The sequence below is a fragment of the Protopterus annectens genome, chromosome 9.part0, assembly GCF_019279795.1.
Source record: "Protopterus annectens isolate FY-2018-M chromosome 9.part0, PAN1.0, whole genome shotgun sequence".
Taxonomy (NCBI): domain Eukaryota; kingdom Metazoa; phylum Chordata; order Ceratodontiformes; family Protopteridae; genus Protopterus; species Protopterus annectens.
The window spans coordinates 1474483906-1474508318 of NC_056743.1; the positions used below are offsets into that span (position 1 = coordinate 1474483906).

At 37.1% G+C, this 24413-nt stretch overlaps 1 protein-coding gene across 1 annotated transcript in view; it reads right to left on the bottom strand.

The window, feature by feature from the left end:
- The window catches only part of LOC122812125 (adhesion G protein-coupled receptor E1-like), a gene marked incomplete in the record, with an annotated part of 2110064 nt that overhangs the window by 55673 nt on the left and 2029978 nt on the right, over positions 1-24413 (bottom strand). The window contains 1 exon segment of the mRNA XM_044084415.1: positions 24031-24077. Within this exon segment, the coding sequence (XP_043940350.1) occupies positions 24068-24077 (10 nt within the window).

Genomic DNA, 24413 nt, shown 5'->3' on the forward strand with positions numbered 1-24413 from the left:
ACATGATCTCCTCTTGACAAAGCCAAACTGTGTGGGGTTGAGTGTTTGGAGGTCGCCAATGTCCCTGTTAATGAGGTCCATGATAATCTGCTCCATTCCATGGTCTTGCAGATCAAGCTAGTTAGGCTGATAGGTCTATAGTTTCCTGGATCGGTGGATGCTCCACCTTTGTGTAAAGGGATGACAGTGGCTGTCCTCCACTCGGCTGGCACAAAGCCATTGTAATCTTTTGCCATTCTTTTGTCTTTTTGGCTGAGAAGAACCATTATAAGGCCTGGAGGAAGTTTTTTGGGGCTGCAAAGAGACAGATGGAATGTATCCTGGCATGAATGTAGAGACTAGAGTGGCAGCAGCTCATGGAAAAAGTTGCTGTAATAAAGTCAGTGTTTGGGATTCCTCACATCTTGGTTATTCATCTGGGAGGTAATGACTTAGGTATAGTTCCCAAAACCAATTGATAGCATGGACAATGGTTGATTTCACCATTTTAAGGCAGAGATTTCCTGATATCTTAATAGTGTGGTCAAGGATTAAACCAAGGTTGGTGTGGAGACCCACTGCTACGTTTATGGGCATGGAAAGGGCTTGGCAATTTTTGACTCAGAAGGCTTTCTAGGGTTTAAGTAAGCTAGGTGTTTACATGATTGATTTCAGAGACTTTGTTGATAGTAATCCTAGCTGGAATCAGAAAGATGGAGTTCATTTAAGTGACTTTGGCTTGGACTTGTTCAATGTACGTATTGCTTTATTATTGCAAGGTTTTGTTCCGGCCATAAAGGTTTATTTTAGGGAGGGGCAGCTTGTGGTCAAGCTGCTGGGTGGAGAACATGGGCTCACCTGAACCCCTCTTCTGTTCAACTGCTTTTTTCCTCCTGTTTTTCTTTCCCATTCTGGTTATATAGGTTAGTATTTGGAGAAGTGAGCAGAGTTACTCTGCTTCTTAATTTGTGTTTTGGTCCGAGTGAGCAGAGAAATGTAACCAGCTTGTACTCAAGCCATACTGATGGTATTTGCAGCTGACTATTAAAGTTTTAATAGTTATGCTGATTAGTTATAGTACATTTGTAAAGCTGTTATGATCTCATTGATGTTGTTTATGTATTTGTTATTCTAATAAACTGGTCACTGTAGCATAATTTGGTGTTTTTTAAAGCCTGAGGAGGTTTTGGACAAATGTAGTTGGTGTGCAAACATATATATATATCTAGAAGCATCTCACTGTTTGATGGGGGGTAAGAGGGGCGTTGAAGAGTTGAGAGACGTGGATATTTGGCTGGCAACAGTGCTGGACATTTCTGGTAGTCAGATTAGGTCAGCCAAGAAGGCATGTTAGAAGTCAGAGACATATTGGGCATTTAAATTGGGCAGGCGTTCATGGCAGCATGTCATTTTCTGCATGTGTGTTCAGTATGTGGAGGAAACCATTCAGCAGTGGAAAGAAGTAGGATTTGGTCAGTTAACTGTGGGATCACTGCAAAGTGGTAGAAATCCCATAGTCAGTCATCCCACTTTGAGGGGTAGGGGAAGGGGATAGTGTGAAAGTGATAAAGGAATTTACAGATCCTTGGTTAGTTAAGCTGGACATTGAGTCAGCCTTTCATCTCTTGACAATCAGGCAATAAGACCAGCCACAGATAGGCATGTCATTGAATGACAAATTTTATTTTGACAAGGTCATACCTATGGATTGTGAGGTAGCATATGCAACATTTCAGAAGTTCAGCATGGCTCTGCAATGCATTTGGCAGAAGAGGGTTTCCAGTCAAAGGGCAGTTCATTACTTCTTTTACTGATTGTTTTGTTAGTGAGTGAAGGACAGGAGGAGGCAATGGCAGGGCTGCTGTCATTTACTGCTATGTGCAGGGAATTGGGAATGCCTTTAGCGCAAGACAAATTGGAGGGTCTATGCAAAGCATTATGTTTTCTAGTTTTGGCAATGGATGTTGTTGTGAATTTGTTCTGCCTGCAGCAGGACAAGTTGAGGAAGCCGGTGAGTAAGACCGAGTGAATCAATTACAGAGACAAGGTTTGGATTAAGGATGTGATGGAGTTGCTTGCTTTATTGAACTTTGCCTGTAGAGCAATTAGTGCAGGGAGGACTTTTCATAGACCGATTGTAAACATTTTAAAGGGAAAGAGAAGTAATCATCACTGCATAATAGTTATACAGATGGTCAAAGAGGATTTGAGTCTATGGGTTATCTTTTGGACAAAATTTAATGGTGTTTCCTTCAGGCCAGATGAATGGGTGATGCAAAAGGAGTTAAGGTTATAGATGGATGCTGTGGGAGCATTGACACTGGTGAAACAGGAATGGATTTACACAGTATTTCAAATGCAGCTCTCTTCATCAAACAGGGTTTTCCCCAAGAACAAAAAGGGAACACGCTTCACTGGGACTGAACTCTGTCTCTCCAGATCCCAAATAAGACCCACTTTGGAGCACTGTGTTACAGTTCCACGTATATGACACACACACACACACACACACACACACACACACACACACACACACACACACACACACACACACACACACACACAAACACATGCACACACACACACACACACACACACACACACACACACACACACACACACCTAAATATCTGATTTTTCATACACACACACACACACACACACACACACACACACACACACACACACACACACACACACAAATCTAGGAAAGGCTAGCACAGATTCACCATCTGTGTCCCCTCTCTCCAGATAAAAAGGTACATTGCTACCAACAGCCAGATACTCTAAGGCTCTTACAAAGGGTAACCAATTATACTGTGTCAAATTAATACTGATATAAATGGTAGAGTGTGACTGAAGCAGTAAGGCTTATCATAGTGGCCACAGTGTCACTAAAATAAGCACAAATACTTTCAACCTGTTAAAGGTATTCACTAAGAGACTAGCCACAATGAAAAAGTGTAAAAATATTTAATAATGGATAATAAAATAGAAAACAAGAGAATACTTAATATTTAGTTACAATAAATATCAGAGTTTCAGTCACAGGTAATATAAAAATAACAAAGTTGGATAGAATCTCACAGATGCAGAAAAAAGAAAATAATACTAAACTAATCTCACTATATTATTCCTAACTGAACTAAAGAGAAGCTGTCTCATCTATAGTTAACTCACTTAGTATTGCAAGGCAAGATGTACTGCTGAGATGCTGACTTCCACAAGGCAAGATAAGATACTACACATTGACTGAACTGTACAACCCACAAGTGAACTGTAAAAACTGACATAAATCTTTTATATCAGATTCCAAAGAAAAACAAAAACAAACAACAAGCTGCTGCTGCCAGAGTTCCTTCCTTCAGCTAGTTATAGAATTACATCACATCTAGTCACCTGACTCTGGCACAATATGCATTCAGAACTCTGTTAAGATTCTGTTGCAGCATTTTTAACATAAGCAAATTTTACAAATTCATTTTTAAAAGAACCATCTGCAAAAATCAATGCGACAGTCAAATGACACAAGACTATTTACAAAACTTCAGCCAGCCATGCTGGCATATGCCACACATGCACTGTCTCACTTCTCCTGCTACAGCTGCCAGTACCTCACTGCATCACATCTGGCTTAAAAGTGGTGCAGTCAGATTGATCAGAGTCTACTTAGTAACTGTTAGTGTAGCAGCAATGATGTTTGCTTTTGAATATGGCACAAAATTGTGTTTACTCAGAAGAATTATAAAAGTATAGCAGTAAGTTATTGGTCTTTAAGAGGATGGCCAGCTTCCAGTTATGAAACAGACTTTTAGACTGTTGTTAAAGAGCTTGCACCTGTTGGTAGGTAATTCCTTTGACTATACAATCTGAGCATCATTATCTGTGTTGATGTACAGGGGATTGTTTAGAGTGGGAGAGTTAGTAGGTTCTTTGGTTTGGAAGGATGTTTGCATTATGGAGTCAGTGGTTTTGATTTGACTGCAACAGTCAAAGACTGACCAGATGGGGAAAGGCACTCAGATAGTGTTGAGCATGCATTTCAATCAGTTTTTTATGTCTGGTGGTCTGGACCAAGCAGTTAAAGGTTGTGTGTGGAGGATTGCCAGATGATTTTGTTTTTTGCATGCAAAATGGAAAAGTAGTGATGGCAGGACAGTTTCTTAGAATGGTAAGGAAGGCCCTTGAATGTTACAGTTCTGTTGGGGACAGGTTTTTGGCACATTTATTCTGGATTGGGAGAGTAGTGGACCTGGCTTAGGAGGGGAGATCAGCTGAGGTAGTCAGAAGAGCAGGCCATTGGTCATCTAGGTAATTTCTAAATTATATAAGATAAGTTGCGTGATTATTGGTTATTAACATTTTGCTTTTATCTTTCAGATGGGAATATTGCCATTCTGGGCCATTCTTTTTTCTTTTGGGCTGAAAAGAACCATTATAAGTCCTGGAGGAAGTTTTCTGGGGGCTGCAAGGAGACAGATGGAATGTATCCCATCATGGATTTAGAGGACTAAGGTGGCAGCAGCTCATGGAAAAAAAAATGTGTGATAAAGGCAGTGTTTATGATTCCTCACATCTTAATAATGCATGTGGGAGGTAACGACTTAGGTATAGTTCCCAAAAGCAATTGTTAGCATGGATAGTGGTTGATATGGCCATTCTGAGGCACGGATTTCCTGATATGTCATTAGTGTAGTCAGAGATTGAACCAAAGGTGGTATTGAGATCCACTGATAGGCTTATGGGCATGGAAAGGGCTAGGTCATTTTTGACTCACAAGTTTTCTAGGGTTTTGAGTAAGCTAGGTGTTTACATGATTGATGTTAGAGACTTTGATGAGAGGGATCCTAGCTGGTATCAGAAAGATGGAGTTAATTTAAGTAACTCTGGCTTGGACTTGTTCAATGTGAATGCTGCTTTATTTTTGCAAGGTTTTGTTCAAGACTTATAGTTTTTTTTTGAGTGGGACAGCTTTTGGTCAGTCTGGTGGACAGAGAAGATTGGTTCAACTGAACTCCTCTTCTTTTCCCCTGTTGTTTTTTTTCTCCTCTTTGTCTTTCCCATTCTGGTAACATTGGTTAATGTTTGGAGTAGTGAGCAAAGTTACTGTGCTTCTTAATTTGTCTTTGGGTCCAAGTAAGCAAACAAATGTAACACATCTTGTAGTGAAGCCAAATTGATGGTGTTTAATGCTGCCTATTGAAGTTTTAATAGTTTAGGCTGATCAGTTATAGTGCGTTTGCAAAGCTGTTATGATCTCATTGATGTTATTTATGTATTTGTTATTCTAATAGACTGGTCACTGTGGCATAATTTGGTGAGTTTTTAACTTATTCCCTCCAATGCTGTTCTTTTCAATGAGTACCTTTAACTCCCACTAGGTGTGACTTGAGCCTTTAAAAAAATCATTATCTTATAGTTCAAACAAATATTCATATCTCTGTAACCATAGGTGTTACTAGAAAACTGTAAATTAAAAAATATTCAGGATAAATTAATCTTTACATTGGTGGCATTCATTCAGTTTGATGCTTTAAACTCCATTTTATAAGCCAAAATAAAGGCAGTGACTATTAATTTGTAATGTTTTATAAACAGCTTATGATATCTCAGTAACCATTCAAGCAAGATATATTCTGTCAGCAGTATTTTCATCATACAGCTGTGAGCTTACTTATGAGGCTATGCAGTTCTGTCTGTGTTATCTGAATGTTGAGATATATAGAGAAATATGAAAATCATTACAATGCAAATAAACAGTAAACACATAATATTCAATATCTCTTAAGCTGCGGTAGACAGAGGTCAAATATCAATACAATTGTGTTTACCATCATGTATGCTTAAAGATGAAATCTTCTTATACCGTGTATGTTTTTGGAATTATTAATGTAAATGTAAACAAGCAATATTTGACACCTAGAGGCATCAGTAGGAGTTAAATGCAGAAACACCTGGAAAAGAAAACATATGCAGAGAAAGTAAAATAAGGCACAGGTGGAGTAGCAGAAAAGAGGGCAGAAGAAAATGAAAAATGGAAGCATGTGATAAGGATTCAAAGTAAAGAAGACAAAGAAATACACAGTTATGAAGCGTGGGACAATTTCATGGCTCTGTTCGGTATAATAGCGCATGGGGTAAGAGCATTTATTCTTATTAACAGAGACATTTTGTGACATTATATTTGAGACTGTTTTTTCAATGAAAAATATTCTTGGAGAATATGAAAAAAAAAGAAAGACTGCAACCCATGGAATCTTTACTTGATAAAATCATTTAACAGGGAAACAAAAAAGAAGATTCATGTACAATTTTGAACAGAAGTAGAAAGAGAGACTTTGAAAGGACATTTGAAAATTTTATGTAAAGAAGTACTGGACATTGCAAAAGTTTATGACAAAAGGAGATTATGGACTGGTGACTGGGATTGTAAAATTGTGTTAAAATAGAAAGAGAAAAAATATACATATACTAGGCATTATAAATGTGGAGTGGAAGAGGATTGTTGTAAAATACTGGGGACAACCTAAAACATGTTTTTTTTTTTGTGGAAAATAAGGACATTTGATAAGTAACTGCAACAAAAGAAAATGTTATATTTGTGGGGAAATGGAAAATAATGCAAAGAAATGTGAATTTAAATGTTATAAATATAACAAAGTTGGACATTTATGGAAGGGATTCCAGAAATGAAAACAACAGTAAGGAAAAAGAAAAAAAAGAGAAGAAAATTAACAAAGAGAAGAAATTTTAGAAGTAGTAGAAATAGAAAAAAATGGATGAAAAATAAAGAAAATATAGAAGAAGGCTGTGAAATAAATGAGGAAGAAGACATAAACTGGGTTAGTAAAGGAAAAAGTAATTCTATTGGTTAAAGGGTAAAAGACAAAAATAAATTTTAAAGGGATAAGTACAAAAGAAAAAAAAAAGGAAATGGAAGAAAAAGAATATCTACAGCTAAGGAGTGGGGCTCAGTATAATGGTTAAGGTGTTTGACTCACAGACATAAGGTAGAGTATTTGATTCTCACTCTGTGGAAGGACATTGGTTAGCCTTAGAATGGCCTGTTAAGAAAGTTAGCATAGCAATTAGCTATAAACATATGAAACCATGAATCTAAGGAAAAGTCAAATTGAAAAATTTAGAGATTTTTTTTGTAAATGTGAATAGTTTTAGGAATATAGTAAGAACGACAGGAATATTGGAGTGAAGTAACACGTGATGTACATGTAATTACATTAGAAGACACATGATTTTTAAGAAATGAAGAAAGATTATAAATAGAGAAACTATGGGGAGGAAAGATGATCTATAATTTGGGAAATGATAGATGTTCTGGAATTGCTGTATTCTGTTGAAATGCAGTAAAGATGTTAGGTGTAATTTGATCAAAAATGGGAAGATTATCTATTGTAGATTTAAAATGGAAAGAATAAAGCCAACTTCACACTTCTTAAGACAGAAGTGGCAAACTTCATGACACCCATGCAGATGGATAATAGAGGTACAACTGCTGAATCCTACACAAATGCACTTTATAAGCACTTACACAAGTGCATGGATCATGCTATCCCTAACAGAACCAAGATGCTATCCTCCAAAAAAGGAAGCCAATCTGGTGGTCCCCTGCCATAAACAAACTCTACAACAGAAGAAAGAAAGTTTGTCTTTTCAGCTTTTCCTGGTTAGGGGTCGCCACAGTGGAACTCCGGTCCACTAATGATTGGCAGTAGATTTTTATGGTGCCGAGTTGCCAGCCCGATGCCCAAACTTCAGCAAAGGCACACCCATTCACGCATGTCTTTTGGATGCCACTTGACCATGGGGAGGACAAGCAGACTACACACAGAAGGCACTCCAGCCAAGAATCAAACAGGAGAACCTCTTGCTGTGAGGCAACAATGCTACCGCTGCACCCCCACTGTTGCAAAAAAGAGTAAAATCTCATGGTTGGAGGAACTTCCTGGTCAGCCTCAGTAAGAAGCTGAGATCCCTCATAAAATCCTCCAAAGCTAGTTATGAAAACAAAATCATCACTGATTCTAAAGACAACAACAAAGCATTCTATAGCTATGTCAAGAATCTCAATGGCAACACTCAGATCTGCTCTGAGTTACAGCACAATGGCACTAAATATACAGAACCCACTGATATTGCCAACATCCTGGCAGATAGGTTCAGTGATAACTTTGCCCCCCTCTCACCCCCTAAAAGGGCCATCACTATACTGGAAGAATGCAAAGTTCCTGTAATCACAGCTGCACAGGTAAAAAACACACTCTCCAAAGGCAAGAACACAGCATCCATGGGACCTGACAACATCCCAGCCTGCATTCTACATAAACTGGCACCCCACCTAAGCACCATATTCAATCATAGCCTCACTTCAGGCTTTCTGCCCACTGAGTGGCACACAGCGACGGTTATCCCACTCCACAAAGGGAGAGCCACCACGGACACCAGGAACTACCACCCCATTAGCCTAACAAGCCTGGTCTGCAAGGCCATGGAATGTATCATCATAGATCTTATACACAAAGAGATTGGTAATCTCCAAACTCTGGACCCCACTCAGTTTGGGTTTCTAAAAGGCAGATCATGTCTCCTAAACCTGATAGACTTCTTTGAAGCAGTCAGCAAAGCTGTAGACGAGGGTAAGGTGATTCACACAGCCTATCTAGATCTCAACAAGGCTTTTGACGCCATACCCCACTCTAGAATTATAGATAAACTCACTAAACTAGGTATAAATCCTTATGTCACAAGATGGTTTGCCAACCGGCTCACTGACAGAACCCACACTGTGATAGTAGCAGATTCCAAATCCGACTTCAAACCAGTGACAAGTGGAGTACCACAGGGTTCAGTCTTGGGTCCTCTCCTGTTTGGTATCTACTTTTCTGAAGTACAGGCTAAGACAGAAGGTCTTTGGCTGACGAAGTTTGCAGATGACTGCAAACTAGGAGCCATAATCAAAACTCCTAATGATGTGGACATCCTACAAAAGGGCCTCACGGAGACAGATGCCTGGTGTCAGGACCATGGCCTCAAGCTCAATTCCAAAAAGTGCATTGTCATCCCTTTTGGTAAAAACTCTGTACCCATGAGCTACCACATAGGTGGTAGCCTACTTAACACTGAATGTGTGATAAGAGACCTTGGGACACAGATGGACAGTAGTTTCTCCTTTGATAATCACATTGCCACAGTAGTTAGGAAATCCTTCTACATGGCACACCTATTCACAAAAGGTTTCTCATCTAGGAAAAAAAGAGTTCATTGTTCCCCTCTAGACCCATTATAGAGTACAACACCTCTTTTGGTATGTACCTCACAAGACATCTACAACAACTGGAAAGGCCGTAGAAATACCTCACAAAGAGGATTATTGGCCTCAAACAGATGCCCTATGCAGACTGTCTGAAAAAACTCCAGCTTTACTCCATTGTATATCGCTTACACAGAGGTGATCTCTGCCTAAAATACAAAGCTATGTTGAACCAAGAGCTGTTGGACATGCTCCACTTAAGGAAACCCATTCCCTCCAAACTACATGCCCTAGGGACTTAAACCTTGTCATTACAATAAACAGAACATGCTGGATGGATAGATTCCTGTCCCAGAAACTTCCCATACTCTGGAACAAACTACCTATCTATATCAAACAAAGCTCCTCATTAGCACTCTTCAAGAAAAATATTGATGATTGGATGGGAAATAGGAAATTCACCCTGTGGATCCCCTCTGTGGCTCTGCTCAACAGGGGCACAGGAAAATAATTTTCTTGGGTGCCAAAAGCCAGGGTACCTTTTTGGCTAGGCTTATATAGGCCCTAGGGCCAATAGCCTAGTACCTACCTATGACCTATGAACCTATGAATTTTAACATTTTATGCTTATACTAACTCTAAAGAAGGGGAAAGCTTATTTAATTAGATTTTAGACTATGTAGTGATAAATATGAATATTATAATAACAGGAAACTTTAACTGTGATTTAAGAGACAAGCGTAAGACAAAAGGATATGGTATAAGAAAATCTTAGAGGTTATAAGACATGGTAAGTTAAAACTTTGGGACAAAAATTCATGGACTTGCAAAAGGGATATGTATAGAACTGAAATAGATTATTTAATAGCATCAAAATATTTAATTTTAGGAGAAGGGATGGTAGTTGAAACAGGATTTTTTGATCATCTTGCATTGTGGCTAGAAATAAAAGAAAACAAGGAATATATAAAAATAGGCAAAGGAATAAAAAAAGATAAATGATTAAAGATGGAATTAAGAAAAAACAGATTAGTAATACAGTTATGGAAAGATCATATTACTATGGGAGCATTTTATAACAATTGGTCTGAATGGTGGATGATATTTAATGAAAAATATAAAAAATGTTTTTTACAGTGGCAATATGATATGAGAAAAGTAGAGAAAGAAAAATATAAAAGAACACATAACAATATATTGGAATATTTGGAACAGAATGACATAAAGTACTTTTTCAAAGAAAAAAAATTATATGAAAAAATAAAAAATGCATTCATTGTTATATAAGCAAAGATATTGTTTACAAAGAAAAAGAGAAGTATTGAGTTACTTAAGCAGATTATTAAAGGAAGGTGGTAGTGTAATGGGAGAAATGAAGAAAGAGTAGTAGGAAAATAGAACATACTCAGGAAAAGGAAAAGATTATAAATAGTGTAGTACAAAATGTACAAGAAGATGGTAGTGTAAAAACATGGAAAGTAAAAAGGTTAACAGAAAAAGATAATAGATAGCTGAAAAAGGAGATTTATTTAAATGAGCTAGATAAAGTATTAGGATAAGTAAATATAGACTTGGCTGCAGGCCCAAATGGAATAGGGTATAAAATGTATAAACATATAAGGGACTGGCAAAAAAAAACTATTTATTAAAGATTTTGAATGAATGATTAAATGAAGGTTTTCTTATAAATAATTATGTGGTGGAATACTTAAATTCGTATGAAAGAAGGACGATAGAAGAGAATTAAAAACCTGGAGACCAGTAGTATTAAATAATAATGATTATGAGATCTTTATGAAAATAATACAAAAGAGATTTTAAACTAAAATTGAAAATATTATGGAAGATGACATATAGTATATACTGAAAGGGATGTGAATAATTATTAATGACAGGGAAATTGTGGATAATATTATGAACAGAAATGAAGAAACAAAATCATGATAGGAGACCTTAATAAAGCATTTGACACAACTGGACACGAAATCTTATGGGTAATAATGGAAGAATACAATATAAGTGAGAAAGCTATCAAATTATGTATGTCAGCATATAGTAATAATAAAGTAAAAATACCTGCATATGAAGAGTAGTGTAAGACAGGGATGTCCAATGAGCTGTATACTTTATGGATTAGTTATGAATGTGATATTATGTGAAATAAATTACAAAATAAAGGAGATGGGGTATATGACACCTGAAGGATTAAGAATTCCAGTTCAGTTACCATATGTAGATGACATTATAATAATTGTAAAAATAAAATTGGATAAAATAAGTAATCATTTACACAAATGATTGTCTAGGGATGTTAGGAACAGATTTAAACAAAAGACAAATGTAAAGGTTTATATGGTACAGTAAAGACTGACGGGTTTATATTTTGCAATGAATGTAATTTCTGTCTTAGGTATAAAATTTGGGAATAAAGATATAAGTAGAATTCAGTGGGAAAACAATAGAAGAAATAAAGCAAGCATGTCTTTTCTGGAAAACATATAATTTATCCTTCAGAAAAAAACTCTTATTTGATAAACTCAATACCGATGAAAATATCATAAAGGAAATTGTGAATATGTGTAAACAGATTTGTATATTTATATATTTGTATGTATGTAAATATTTGTAAATATGTAAACATTTTATAAATAATAATTATTTGTATATATAAATATAAAGGGCCTCTACTCTTTTCAATAGGTACAGTGGGATCTTTTACATTAGGCTGAGCTACCAGCATGCAGAAATGGCCACAGTTTAATTCCTTTAATTCCTTACCTGAAAGATGTCATACTCAGGAGTGCAACTCCACCACCAATGTTGTATTCCAGCATCAGTACTGGAAATGAATCCATGCATACAGGGTGGGAGTAGAATCTACAGCCTTCTAATCTTCCAGCACCAAAGGCAAGTGTGCTACCTCTTGCATCACTGACACTTGCAAACTTCTAGTTGCATGCAACAACATTGTGACAGGGTCACCAGTTCTTCTCCCCAGCATAAGAGAGTCGGCATTCCCTTCTTAGTCCTATCTTCCCTTGACAGGCATTCCTAATACCCAAGCTGCTAAAAAAATCAGCAAATCTTTGTTCTATAACTCAGTGTCTTAGCTAAGAAGCAAAAAAAAAAAAAAATAGAACGACTATGCTGACAAGATAAGGGGCACCAGGATAATGCACGAAAACAATATGTTTTATTACAATTAAGCACTTAAGTCTGTATACAAATTGCATCAGACTAGATCAGAATCTTGCAGTTTCTTTCATAAGTTGTTTAAGCTCATTTGTGATAAAAACCCTTATAAATGACTTATCCTTGCTTCTGGAAATACATATTATACATTTTAACTAATGACAATATCATCTTTCCTACTTGCACTGTCACTGAAATATCAATTAGACTGACTATTGTTATCAAACACATATGGGACTGAAAACTCGGCATCTTTAAGAAGAATGATGACTCTCCTTTATTGACCTGTTGTATGACATTTGTAGCAGGAAAAAGACTTATATCTCTCAAAAACTGGACTTCATATTATTGTAATTAATTAAGCTTCTCAACCATTACAATGAAGAATTCCAGAAAAGGTAAGTTTAATTCCTTTTTCATAAATTAACTTTATAATGTCTGTCATTTACCAATCCACTAGATGTCCTCTAAGGCAGCATGAATTTTATTATCAGACCTCCTACCTGTAATTTTAAGTTTGACCAAGGCATTTTGACATCACTAATCTAGCTCTTGGCATGTGCGTACCAAGTCTCTTTAAGCTGTCTTGTCTACTTGTTGAGTAACAGTCATCAGTAATGAGAATGACACCTTCCACTGATGGTGAACAACTCCTGCAACAGCTCTGTAAGCTAACCTTATCCATTTGATAAAAGACGAATTTGAGGCATTAGTTGCATTCCTTTGAGAGTGTCCTTAGTATGTTCATAATCTGTTTATAATCTGTTTACAGCTTAAGTTCCTCTGTCTTTTTCTAACAGTGGCACACCTTGTTTAGGACTCTTTACCTTTTATTACACTGACATGCCACAGCAGGTTTATGCTTATCACTTCTCTTTATCTTCTTTTTTTTAAATATTACTGTCCATTAAAGTCATCATCATCTTCTTTCGGCTGTTCCCGTTAGGATAATCTGTTTCCATTTCTTCCTGTCCTCTGCATCTTGCTCCGTCACACCAACCACCTGCATGTCCTCTCTCACCACATCCATAAACCTTATCTGAGGCCTTCCTCATTTCCTGTTACCTGGGAGATTCATCCTTAGCATCTTTTATCCAATATACTCAGCATCCCTCCTCAGCACATGTCCAAACCAATGTAATCATGCCTCTCTGGCTTTGTCTCCAAACCTTCCAACCTGGGCTGACCCTCTAATATGCTTATTCCTGATCCTGTCCACCCTTGTCACACCCAGTGCAAATCTTAACATCTTTAACTCTGCCACATCCAGCTTAACTCCTGCCTTTTTGTCAATGCCACTGTCTCCAACCCATATAACATAGCTGGTCTCACTAGCCTCTTGTAGACCTTTTCTTTCACTCTTACTGGTTCTAGTCTGTCACAAATCACTCCTGACACTCTTCTCCACCCACTCCATCATGCCTGTACTCTCTTCTTCACCTCTCTTCCACACTCACCATTACTCTGAACTAGTGATCCCAAGTATTTAAACTCATCCACCTTCGCCATCTCTCACCATTCCTCTATCCTCCCTCTCATTCACACTCATATATTCTGTCTTAGTCCTGCTGACCTTCATTCCTCTTCTCTCTAGTGTATATCTAAACCTCTCCAGGGTCTCCTCCACCTGTTCCCTACTCTCACTACAGATCACAATGCCATCTGCAAACATCATAGTCCACGGGGACTCCTGTCTGATCTCGTCCGTCAACCTGTCCATTACCATTGCAAATAAGAAAGGGCTCAGAGCTGATCCTTGATGTAATCCCACCTCCACATCAAAAACATATCCGTCACTCCAACCGCAAACCTCACCGCTGTCACACTACCCTCGCACATATCCTGTACCACTCTTACATACTTCTCTGACACTCCTGACTTCCTCATACAATACCACAACTCCTCTCTAGGCACCCTGTCATATGCTTTCTCTAAGTCAAAAACACAATGCAACTCCTTCTGACCTTCTCTGTACTTCTCCATCAACACTCTCAGAGCAAACATTGCATCTGTAGTGCTCTTTCCCAGCATGAAACCATACTGCTGATCACTAATAATCACGTCCCTTCTTTACCTAGTTTCCACTACTCTTTCCCATAACTTCATGCTGTGACTGATCAATTTAATCCCCCTGTAGTTACTACAACTCTGCACATCACCCTTATTCTTAAAAATTGGTATCAAAACTCTTTTTCTCCATTCCTCAGGCATCCTCTCACTTTCCAAGATTTCATTAAACAATCTGGTTAAAAACTCCACTGCCATTTCACCTAAACACCTCTATGCTTCCACATGTATGTCATCTGGGCCAACAACCTTTCCATTCTTCATCTTCTTCATAGCTGTCCTTACTTCCTCCTTGCTAATCCATTGCACTTCATGATTCGCAATCCCCACATCATCCAACCTTCTCTCCCTCTCATTATCTTCATTCATCAACCCCTCAAAGTACTCTTTCCATCTGCTCAACACACTCTCCTCGTTTGTGAGTATGTTTCCCTCATTATCCTTTATCACCTTTACCTGCTGCACGTCTTTCCTAGCTCTGTTCCTCTGTCTAGCTAATCGGTACAGGTCCTTTTCTCCCTCCTTAGTGTCCAGCCTTTCATACAACTCTTCTTATGCCTTAGCCTTTGCCACCTCTCTCTTTGCCATGCACCTCATCTCCTTATACTCCTGTCTACTTCCTTCATCTCTCTGACAATCCCACTTCTTCTTTGCCAACCTCTTTCTCTGTATACTCTCCTGTACTTCCTCCTTCCACCACCATGTCTTCTTGTCATCCTTCCTCTGTCCAGATGTCATACCAAGCACCTTTCTAGCAGTCTCCCTTACTAGCTCTGCTGTAGTTACCCAGCTATTTGGTAACTCTTCACTGCCACCCAGTGCCTGTCTTAACTCATCCCTGAACTCCACCTCACAATTACCCTTTTTCAATTTCCACCATTTGATCCTTGGTGCTGCCCTCACACTCCTCCTCCTCCTCCTCTTCTTGATCACCAATGTCACCCTACAAGCCACCATCCTATGCTGCCTAACTACACTTTCCCCAGTCACCACTTTACAGTCTCCAATCTCCTTCAAACTGGCCCTTCTACATAAGATATAATCCACCTGTGTGCATCTTCCTCCACTCTTGTATGTCACCCTATGCTCCTCCCACTTCTTAAAATATGTGTTCACAACAGCCATGTCCATCCTTTTTGCAAAATCCACTACCATCTGACCTTCTGCATTCCTTTGTTTAACACCATACCTACCCATCACTTCCTCATCCCCTCTGTTCCCCTCACCAACATGCCCATTGAAATCTGCTCCAATCACCACTCTCTCACCCTTGGGTACAGTCATCACCACTTCATCCAACTCACTCCAAAATTTTTCTTTCTCATCCATCGCACACCCAACTTGTGGAGCTTATGCACTAACAACATTCATCATTACACCATCAATTTCCAGCTTCATAAACATCACTCTATCCGGCACTCTTTTCACCTCCAAAACACTCTTAGCATACTGTTCCTTCAGGATAACTCCTACACCATTTCTCCTCCCATCCACACCATGATAAAACAATTTGAACCCACCTCTGATACACCTAGCCTTACTCCCCTTCCATCTGGTCTCTTGTACACACAATATACCAACCTTCCTTCTGTCCATCATATTGGCTAGCTCTCTCCCTATACCAGTCATACTGCCAAAATTCAAAGTTCCGACCCTCACTACCACAGTCCTAGCCTTTCTCCTCTCTTCCTGCCTTCGGCCATGCCTTCCGCCTCTTCTCCTCCTTCAGCCAACAGTAGCCCAATTTCCATTACTGTCCATTAAAGCTATTGAATTCACACCATCCTGCAAGATGCCACAATCAGTCTACTTAGACATCAAGTGTGCTTCATCACTGTCCTGGTAAACTTGTCCTTTTGTGAAAAGATTTGTATCCATTCCCCCTTGGCTGTAACTTTGTTAGAAGAGGTTTTTACAGCTGCCTGTTTTTCCCAGACTCTGTACTGGCATTGTTAGCTTTATGTTTGCTCCTAATTCGCTTACCACTTCTAACTTAAATTAACAGCTGACCATCAGACTGCTTGCTACTAAAACTAGTTGAGTTTACCTTATTAGCATATACACTGTTGTGATCAGTACTGGCTAATGGGGCAGAATGGCAAGGACCTCACAGATTTTGTCAAAATACCTTCACTTACATTTTCATGATCAAATAATAATCCCTTTACTACTTCTTTTTCAATGTTGCATTTGTATACACATGTTGGTATCAAAGAACACTGGCAAAATATTAGGTGACGTCACAAACAAACAATTGCAAGAATCATTCAACATTTTTAGTAAAAGTTGCATTATGAATTTATTGCATTTTGTTTATTGGGCTTTGATTTCTATGTGGATGTATTTGTTCACTCCCTTTCATTACTATAGGCTGTGTGTGTATGTGTGTGTTTGTGTCTATGTTGTGTCTTTTGGCTTTTCCTGGTTAGGGGTCGCCACAGCAGAACTCCGGTACGCTAATGATTGGCAGTAGATTTTTACATGCTGAATTGCCGGCCCTGATGCACAACCTTCAACGAAGGTACTCCCATTCATGCATGTCTCCACATAGAAGACGCTCTAGCTGAGAATCGAACCTTTATATATATATATATATATATATATATATATATATATATATATACATATTAGATATATAGATAAATATATATATATATATATATATATATATATATATGTATATATATATTCTCCCTTTTTTAATTTCTCCAAATCTTTTGGGTTTCTAATACCATGATGGGAATGGACCCCATTCCTAAATCAAAATACAATTAAAGTTCATGAAATTAGTATTGTTTCTCACTTTGTCAGCCAAAAGTGCTCTTCTCAGCACCCGCAATGTGCCCAGTAATGACTCCTTCTGCAATTCGTATGGAGTTACATGTATTGGTACCATACCTATTTATTGCATTTTGTTTATTGGGCTTTGATTTCTATGTGGATGTATTTGTTCACTCCCTTTCATTACTATAGGCTGTGTGTGTATGTGTGTGTTTGTGTCTATGTTGTGTCTTTTGGCTTTTCCTGGTTAGGGGTCGCCACAGCAGAACTCCAGTACGCTAATGATTGGCAGTAGATTTTTACATGCTGAATTGCCGGCCCTGATGCACAACCTTCAACGAAGGTACTCCCATTCATGCATGTCTCCACATAGAAGACGCTCTAGCTGAGAATCGAACCTTTATATATATATATATATATATATATATATATACATATTAGATATATAGATAAATATATATATATATATATATATATATATATATATATATATATATATATATATGTATATATATATTCTCCCTTTTTTAATTTCTCCAAATCTTTTGGGTTTCTAATACCATGATGGGAATGGACCCCATTCCTAAATCAAAATACAATTAAAGTTCATGAAATTAGTATTGTTTCTCACTTTGTCAGCCAAAAGTGCTCTTCTCAGCACCCGCAATGTGCCCAGTAATGACTCCTTCTGCAATTCGTATGGAGTTACATGTATTGGTACCATACCTAAATATGATTGTAAACTATTGTTTATAAGACCTGTTGCTCCTACTACTATTGGAACTATTTGGGTATCTTTCTTCCACATTGCTCTCGTTTCTGCTTGCAAATCCTGATATTTTATGACATCATGTTTCTCTGTACACCAGACACTGTAGTCACTGGGTGTGACGATTTCAATGATCAGTGCTACTTCCATACCATAATGTTTGCACAATCCCCAGTTCAAGTCTCACCACATTATTATGCCTTTCAGTATACAGTCCTTCTGCCATTAGTATGTCGCAACCAGCAATGAGGTGTGCAACTGTTTCCAATACTGCTTTACAAAACCTACATTTGTCTGTTTCTCCCACATGCTCAATGGACTTTTTAAACCAACATGTATATAGCCCACTATATTGTGCCACCAGTATTAATCTTTCAACCCTTGGTTTAAATTTGCCTTTCCTTAACCATTTCTGCATTTGTTACTGATCTACATGAGGTTCTTCCAAAAGTTTTCTATATGTGCCACTATATTTATACATTTTCCACATTTCTTCTCTTCTCATCTTGTCCTTCACCTTATATTCTTTCTTTTGTTTTTTGACGCATTCAGTTGCTGCCTGGTTTTTATCCACCTGTGGTTTGATTTCTATTCCTGCTTGAAGCCAATATGCTTCTGCTACCTAGGCAGGGAAATCATCTTAGATTTATTCTCCTCATGTTTCAAAACGTTCACTACATTTGGGTCTTGTGAGGTCAGCAGATATGTGTGGAGTCCCACGATTGCAGATCTGTACATGTAATTAATTTCAAGGAGGCCCATCCATCCTATAGAATGGGGAATATATAATCTTGGTATGCACTGACTTTTTATAACTCATTTGGTGAGCATGGAGTATCCTTCTTGTTTTCCTATCTAATCTATCCAACACATTTTGGGGCCAGTTAATCAATCCAAAACTGTAAGTTAGGACAGGAAGAGCAAATTGGTTTATAGCTTGGATTTTGTTTCTAGATGTCAATGCTGTTTTCAGGATTAATTTAAGTCTTCTAAAGTACTCCTTACTAAGTTTTATTTGCATTTGCTCATGTTTTATTGTTGATCCTTCATCAATTCCCAAATATTTATACACTCTCTTTTGCTCAAGTTCTTTTATATCACATTCTTTTCCCAAACTGATGTTTTCTTGGTACTGCAGTTTTCCTGCTTTAAAGGTTGCTTTTGCACATTTATCAAGACCAAATGACATTCTTATATCATCTGAAAGAGTTTTGACAACTTGCAGTTGTACTTTCAGTTCCTCATCTGATGGTGATTTGAAGGTTTCAAATCATCGACAAAGAGAAGATGAGAAGTCTTTACACTTTGTTGTTTTCTAGGAGCCACATTATAGCCATGGCCTAAGCTGTTAAGTAGACAGCTTAATGGTTAAGGGCAAGACAGAATAGCAGCAGTGACAGAGAGTCACCCTGGAATATCCCCCTTTGAAATTTTATCCCCGGAATAATAATTTGTCCTTAATCATGGCTTAATTGCAAGGTAGTCTGCCACTGTTTTAGGTCACTGTAATGAAATCGATCAGTGTAGGGTGTATCTTATACATTTTTAATCACTCTTTTATCCATGAATGTGGGATACTATCAAATGCTTTTTTGTAGTCAAGCCATGCCATACTTAAATTCTTCCCCTTTTTACAGTTCTCCACGTGACTTTATTTAACAACAAATGATCATTTGTTCCATATAACTTTCTTTTATTGCTCTTTTGTTCTATTGCCATAACTGAGTTGTCTTCTAAATGACTATAGACTCTGTCGGCATCAGTGTACAGTTTATGCATCACTGGAAGGCAGGCTATTGGTCTATAGTTTTTAGGGTAGCTTGCAGGGTCACTCTTAAGTAGGAGCATTGTTTTTCATGTTGTTAGCCAGGTTGGTATCTGTTTGGGGTGTGCATACAAGTAGTTCTTACTCATGGCTAATTTTCATGCAGAGATGTTAATACTTTTAACCAGAAGTTAGGTACTGCATCTAAGCCTGGGATTTTCCAATTTGAGGCTTTTCTTAACTTTGTTTCAGTCTCTCTGGCTGTTACTTCATCCCATTTAATATCCTGTACCTTTAAACTTCTTATTCTTTATTTTATTTCATCTATCCATTTTACATAGTTGTTATATTCCACAGGATCTTCAGAGATACTTCTCCAAAACTTATCTATCTCTCCTTTTTTTGGTGTCTTTCAATTCCTTTTACCTTGTTTCCCAATTCTCTATAAAACTTTTTTGAGTCATCAATAAATTGCTTATTTTATACTTTTCCTTTATATTTATATGTATATCTTCTAAGTTTTTCCACCTGTGCTGAGATTTTTAGTTTGTTATTTACAATAGTGCACGATAGATCCTGATCTGTTCTAATACTGCACATTGCTTTTATCATGTCTATCTTTCTAAGTATTTTTGTTGATCTGTTCCCTCTTCTATACTCTTCTAACAGTAACACTTCTTGTCTTAGTTGCTTTATAGTTTTCTCTATTTGTTACTTCCATGATGGTATTCGATTTCTCCCTCTTCTCTCCCTCACTACCCTGTGTTGTTGTGGTAGACCTTTTTCAGTTAGTAATTTAGCTGTACAGTAATATATCCTGTTTACTTCTATTATAATGCATGGATCTCTATGGACAGTCCTAATTATTGTGTTCATTTGTTTTATCAAACTTTTGACTTTTTGGGTTTTATTGACCTTCTGCAGTCTATTTCTTTCATTGATCTTAATATGTTTATCTTTCTCTATTAAGTCAAGCAACTCTTCTCTCAGCTTGTTTTCTTCTAAACTGAGGGCACATTTTCTGTTTTCCATTTCCTGCAGGCATTCTACAGAAAGTTCTATTGCATCTTCCTGTGGCACATTCTCTTCAATTTCATCCTGTGCCATTCTCTGCTTTGTCATATGGGAACTCACTGGCCTATCACTGCTCAACATTAACTGTGTCCGTGTTTTCATAGTTTCCTGTTCCTTCCCTTGCCATCCAGCTTCAAGTAAATGTTTATACTTGTTTCCTGTGGAAGGCTCCAAAATATCTTCATATGCTACCTGACCAATTCCTTCCCATTCCACTGGCTTCCCCTCACTACTGTTAAGTCTATGATGATATTAGGTCACCTCAGAACACAAATTACCTAGATTATAATTCACATTTTTGTATATATTGTATCTGGTACCTGTCATCAACTGTAACTTCTGTCATACTTTATGTATTGCAGTATTGTATATTGTATGTTATATGTTGTTTTGTTTATTTTGATTAATTTGATATTCATATTTTTTTCTATTTTGCTTAATTTGACATTCAAAAGTTTTTTTCAAACTGTAATGTGACTTGTATTTGTAATTTGTAAATTGTATTTTGTATCTTGTACTTATCTGCAGAGCTTTTCTTCCTGGGCCTCCACCAAAATGGGACCTGTGTCCAGTCAGACTTTCCCCTGTTAACAAATATTAAACAAATCAATAAATAAATCAACAGGATGCCCCCCGTTTGTGTTAAGGCTAAAACAAAAGACTTTGGTTCATTCTACTGGCCAGGGGAGTTTGACTCCTTTTGTCAAAGGAAAAAACTTCAAAGACCAATTCAAGTTAGGTTCAAGCAAGGCACCCTTTATTACTTGCAGCAAGGAGACAAAGCATGTAGGCACAAGGTTTGTCTGAATCATTAATGATTAGTAGGTTATACTTATACAGTTCTCTTCCTGTCACATAGAAAATGTTACATTCTATTGCTGACGTAGTTAGACACAGCTTTCTGTATGTTCTACAGAAAATATTGCTAGACTTATTGCTGACCAAGTTAAAATATCTGTCATTCTGCAAAACATTTTGAGAAAAACAACCTGGCCTTGGGTTTATGTCAGTCCATTTCAGCATTTCAATTCTTCAATTGTACTGTTCTAATACATGTGTTACATTTTACCTAGATTCAAGGTACATTTCTAGCTTTAGTACAAGTAATGCTGACTATGGTTTAAACTTTCAAGCATCTACTGTTTTCTTTATCAATAGCTTCTAACAGCTGCATGTTTTCTCATGGCATAAGCAGAAATGAATATACCTTTGGTAATTTTCACGACATTAGCAGAAATGAATTACTTCTTATTATTTGCTGACATTTGCAGAAATAGAATGCTTCTTGTTAAGTTTCTAATGGCTGTGCAGATTCATGCAGTGTGAACAGAATAAATGTATTAACCCTTTTAAATCTCGAATGCACTAAGCATGCATATTACTATTACCTATTACATGTTTTTCTAACACCTTTTAAAATGTTGTGCTTGTTACATTGAAAGTAATTTAAGATGTTTTTGTATACTGTTATGCTTCATTGCCTTTCTTTACCAACCTCTCAGAACTTTTTTTTAAATGTAGAACTTCTAGATATTTTTTTTTTTATATTTTGCTCATTTGTCTTGAACAAACTCAGTATAAAAAACAAACTCACTAAACAGCTACATTTTAAGTTGTGTAACTGTTTAAGAGGTATATGAGCTAACCCACTATTTGTAAGAATAGCGTGTGGTATATTTACAGTTAAGTACGAGACACATTCTTCCATTCATTTAATATTAGCAAAATTCACATACTTTTTAAAATTTCAGCTGATACAGTTTTACTGCCAGAGATTTGTCCCTAGAATACTACAATACATGTAATCAGTACGTTAGGCAAGTTGTAAACTGGTAGCAGGCTTGTTATCTCATCGCTTTTTTTAATCGCCTTGGGGAAAATTTGTAGCTCATATTCCACACATCATTAAAACCTTTGAAAATGCATTTGGTACAGAAGCTGTGGCTGAAACGACCTAACCTGGCACTTTATTGATTCTAAAAAACTCTTTAAGTATAATCAGGGACTGGACTCAGGCTAACAAGAGAGCAAGGAGATCGTATCTGAAGCAGTCTTTAATAATTTTACAGAACCAAAAACTTCACGTGTATATAGATTACTTAAAATATCACCACTGCATGACAGTTTAAACTGTAGTTCAAACATATTAACCTGAGTAGATGTGGGGCCAAGTAATATTAACAGCTACTCTATCACATTCACTGGTCAGTAACTCGTGGAGTCCAGAGCTGCAATGATATGTGCAGTATGTCAAATAATTTGTACAACACTCTGGTATAATATAGGCCTATCTGTACATTTTCTTCTACTGATTACAAATGCAAGGTAGTCAAGCTCATCATAATAAAATAAAATAATGTACAGTATGCTCCCCTTTCCCAGTATCTACTGATATGCCAAAATGAAGAGTGTAGTTAGGACAAAGGATGGAGTTTCTTGCAGTTAATTCAACACAACAGTGTACTCCGCAGTGTCTATGGGGTTCCTTAAAATGTTATTCACCTCACTAGAAGAATTAGACCATCTGCTGCAATGTCTGGAAATAAATACTTCATTCAAAAAGGAGAAATGATATCTTAAAACCTACACAGCAGAACTGAGTGTTAGAAAGACAGCATTTGAAACAACTAGATGACATTCCTGATGACATCTGTAACATACCAAAAAAATATCCTATAAGATGAAGAGCCAAGGTTGGAGTCATAAATATTCAAAGTTATTTACTATACGTGGACCAATAAAATTATATTAGGGTAGCACATTTTATTCACAGTTTTTAGCATTAGTTCTTTGAGATCTGTACAAACAAAACTTTTTAACAGCAAATTGTGTCTAATAGTAAGATAACTGTTCTGCACTCAAAACAGTCAGCATGTCCATTTTCAAGGGGGAGATACAGGATGAATTAAGTTACTATAATAGAATCTTCCTGCATGGTTATATAAAGTTCCCTAAACTCTCTTCATCGATTGCTGTGAAAATACAGTTTGGGCTAAAAGTTTTATACTGTGTCTTCTGGAATTCAACCATTTCAAAAGCCCTACAAAAGTGGAATGCAATTCTTATATTCTAGTCATGCAGTATAATATGGATTATGACATTTTTATCCATATGATAGCTAAAAGAGTCAAATACCTTATTCTGGATTTGGTGCATATTCTCCACATCAGTTTTACCTGGACCTGGAAAATGCAAGAAAATATGAAAATGCCTTTATCTGACTTCAAAAAGTTAACTCACATATTAATTTGAGTTATTATAGCACAAGAGTTTGACTTCTTGTTTTTTCTAAGCTGGTTATAAAATCTCATATTTATGATCTGAAATTTCCTAAACAAAATGTAAAATCATGTATTAATGACCTGTTCTGATTGACACATCACAACAGTCTATGAATTTCAAACAAATTTCTGGTGGAAAGGGGTACATGGCAAGGGTACTACTTTCTCCAGGTTTAACTCTTCTTGCATTTAAGCTCTTAGCAGCTCTCTACCAAAGGACATTAACTACAAAAATAG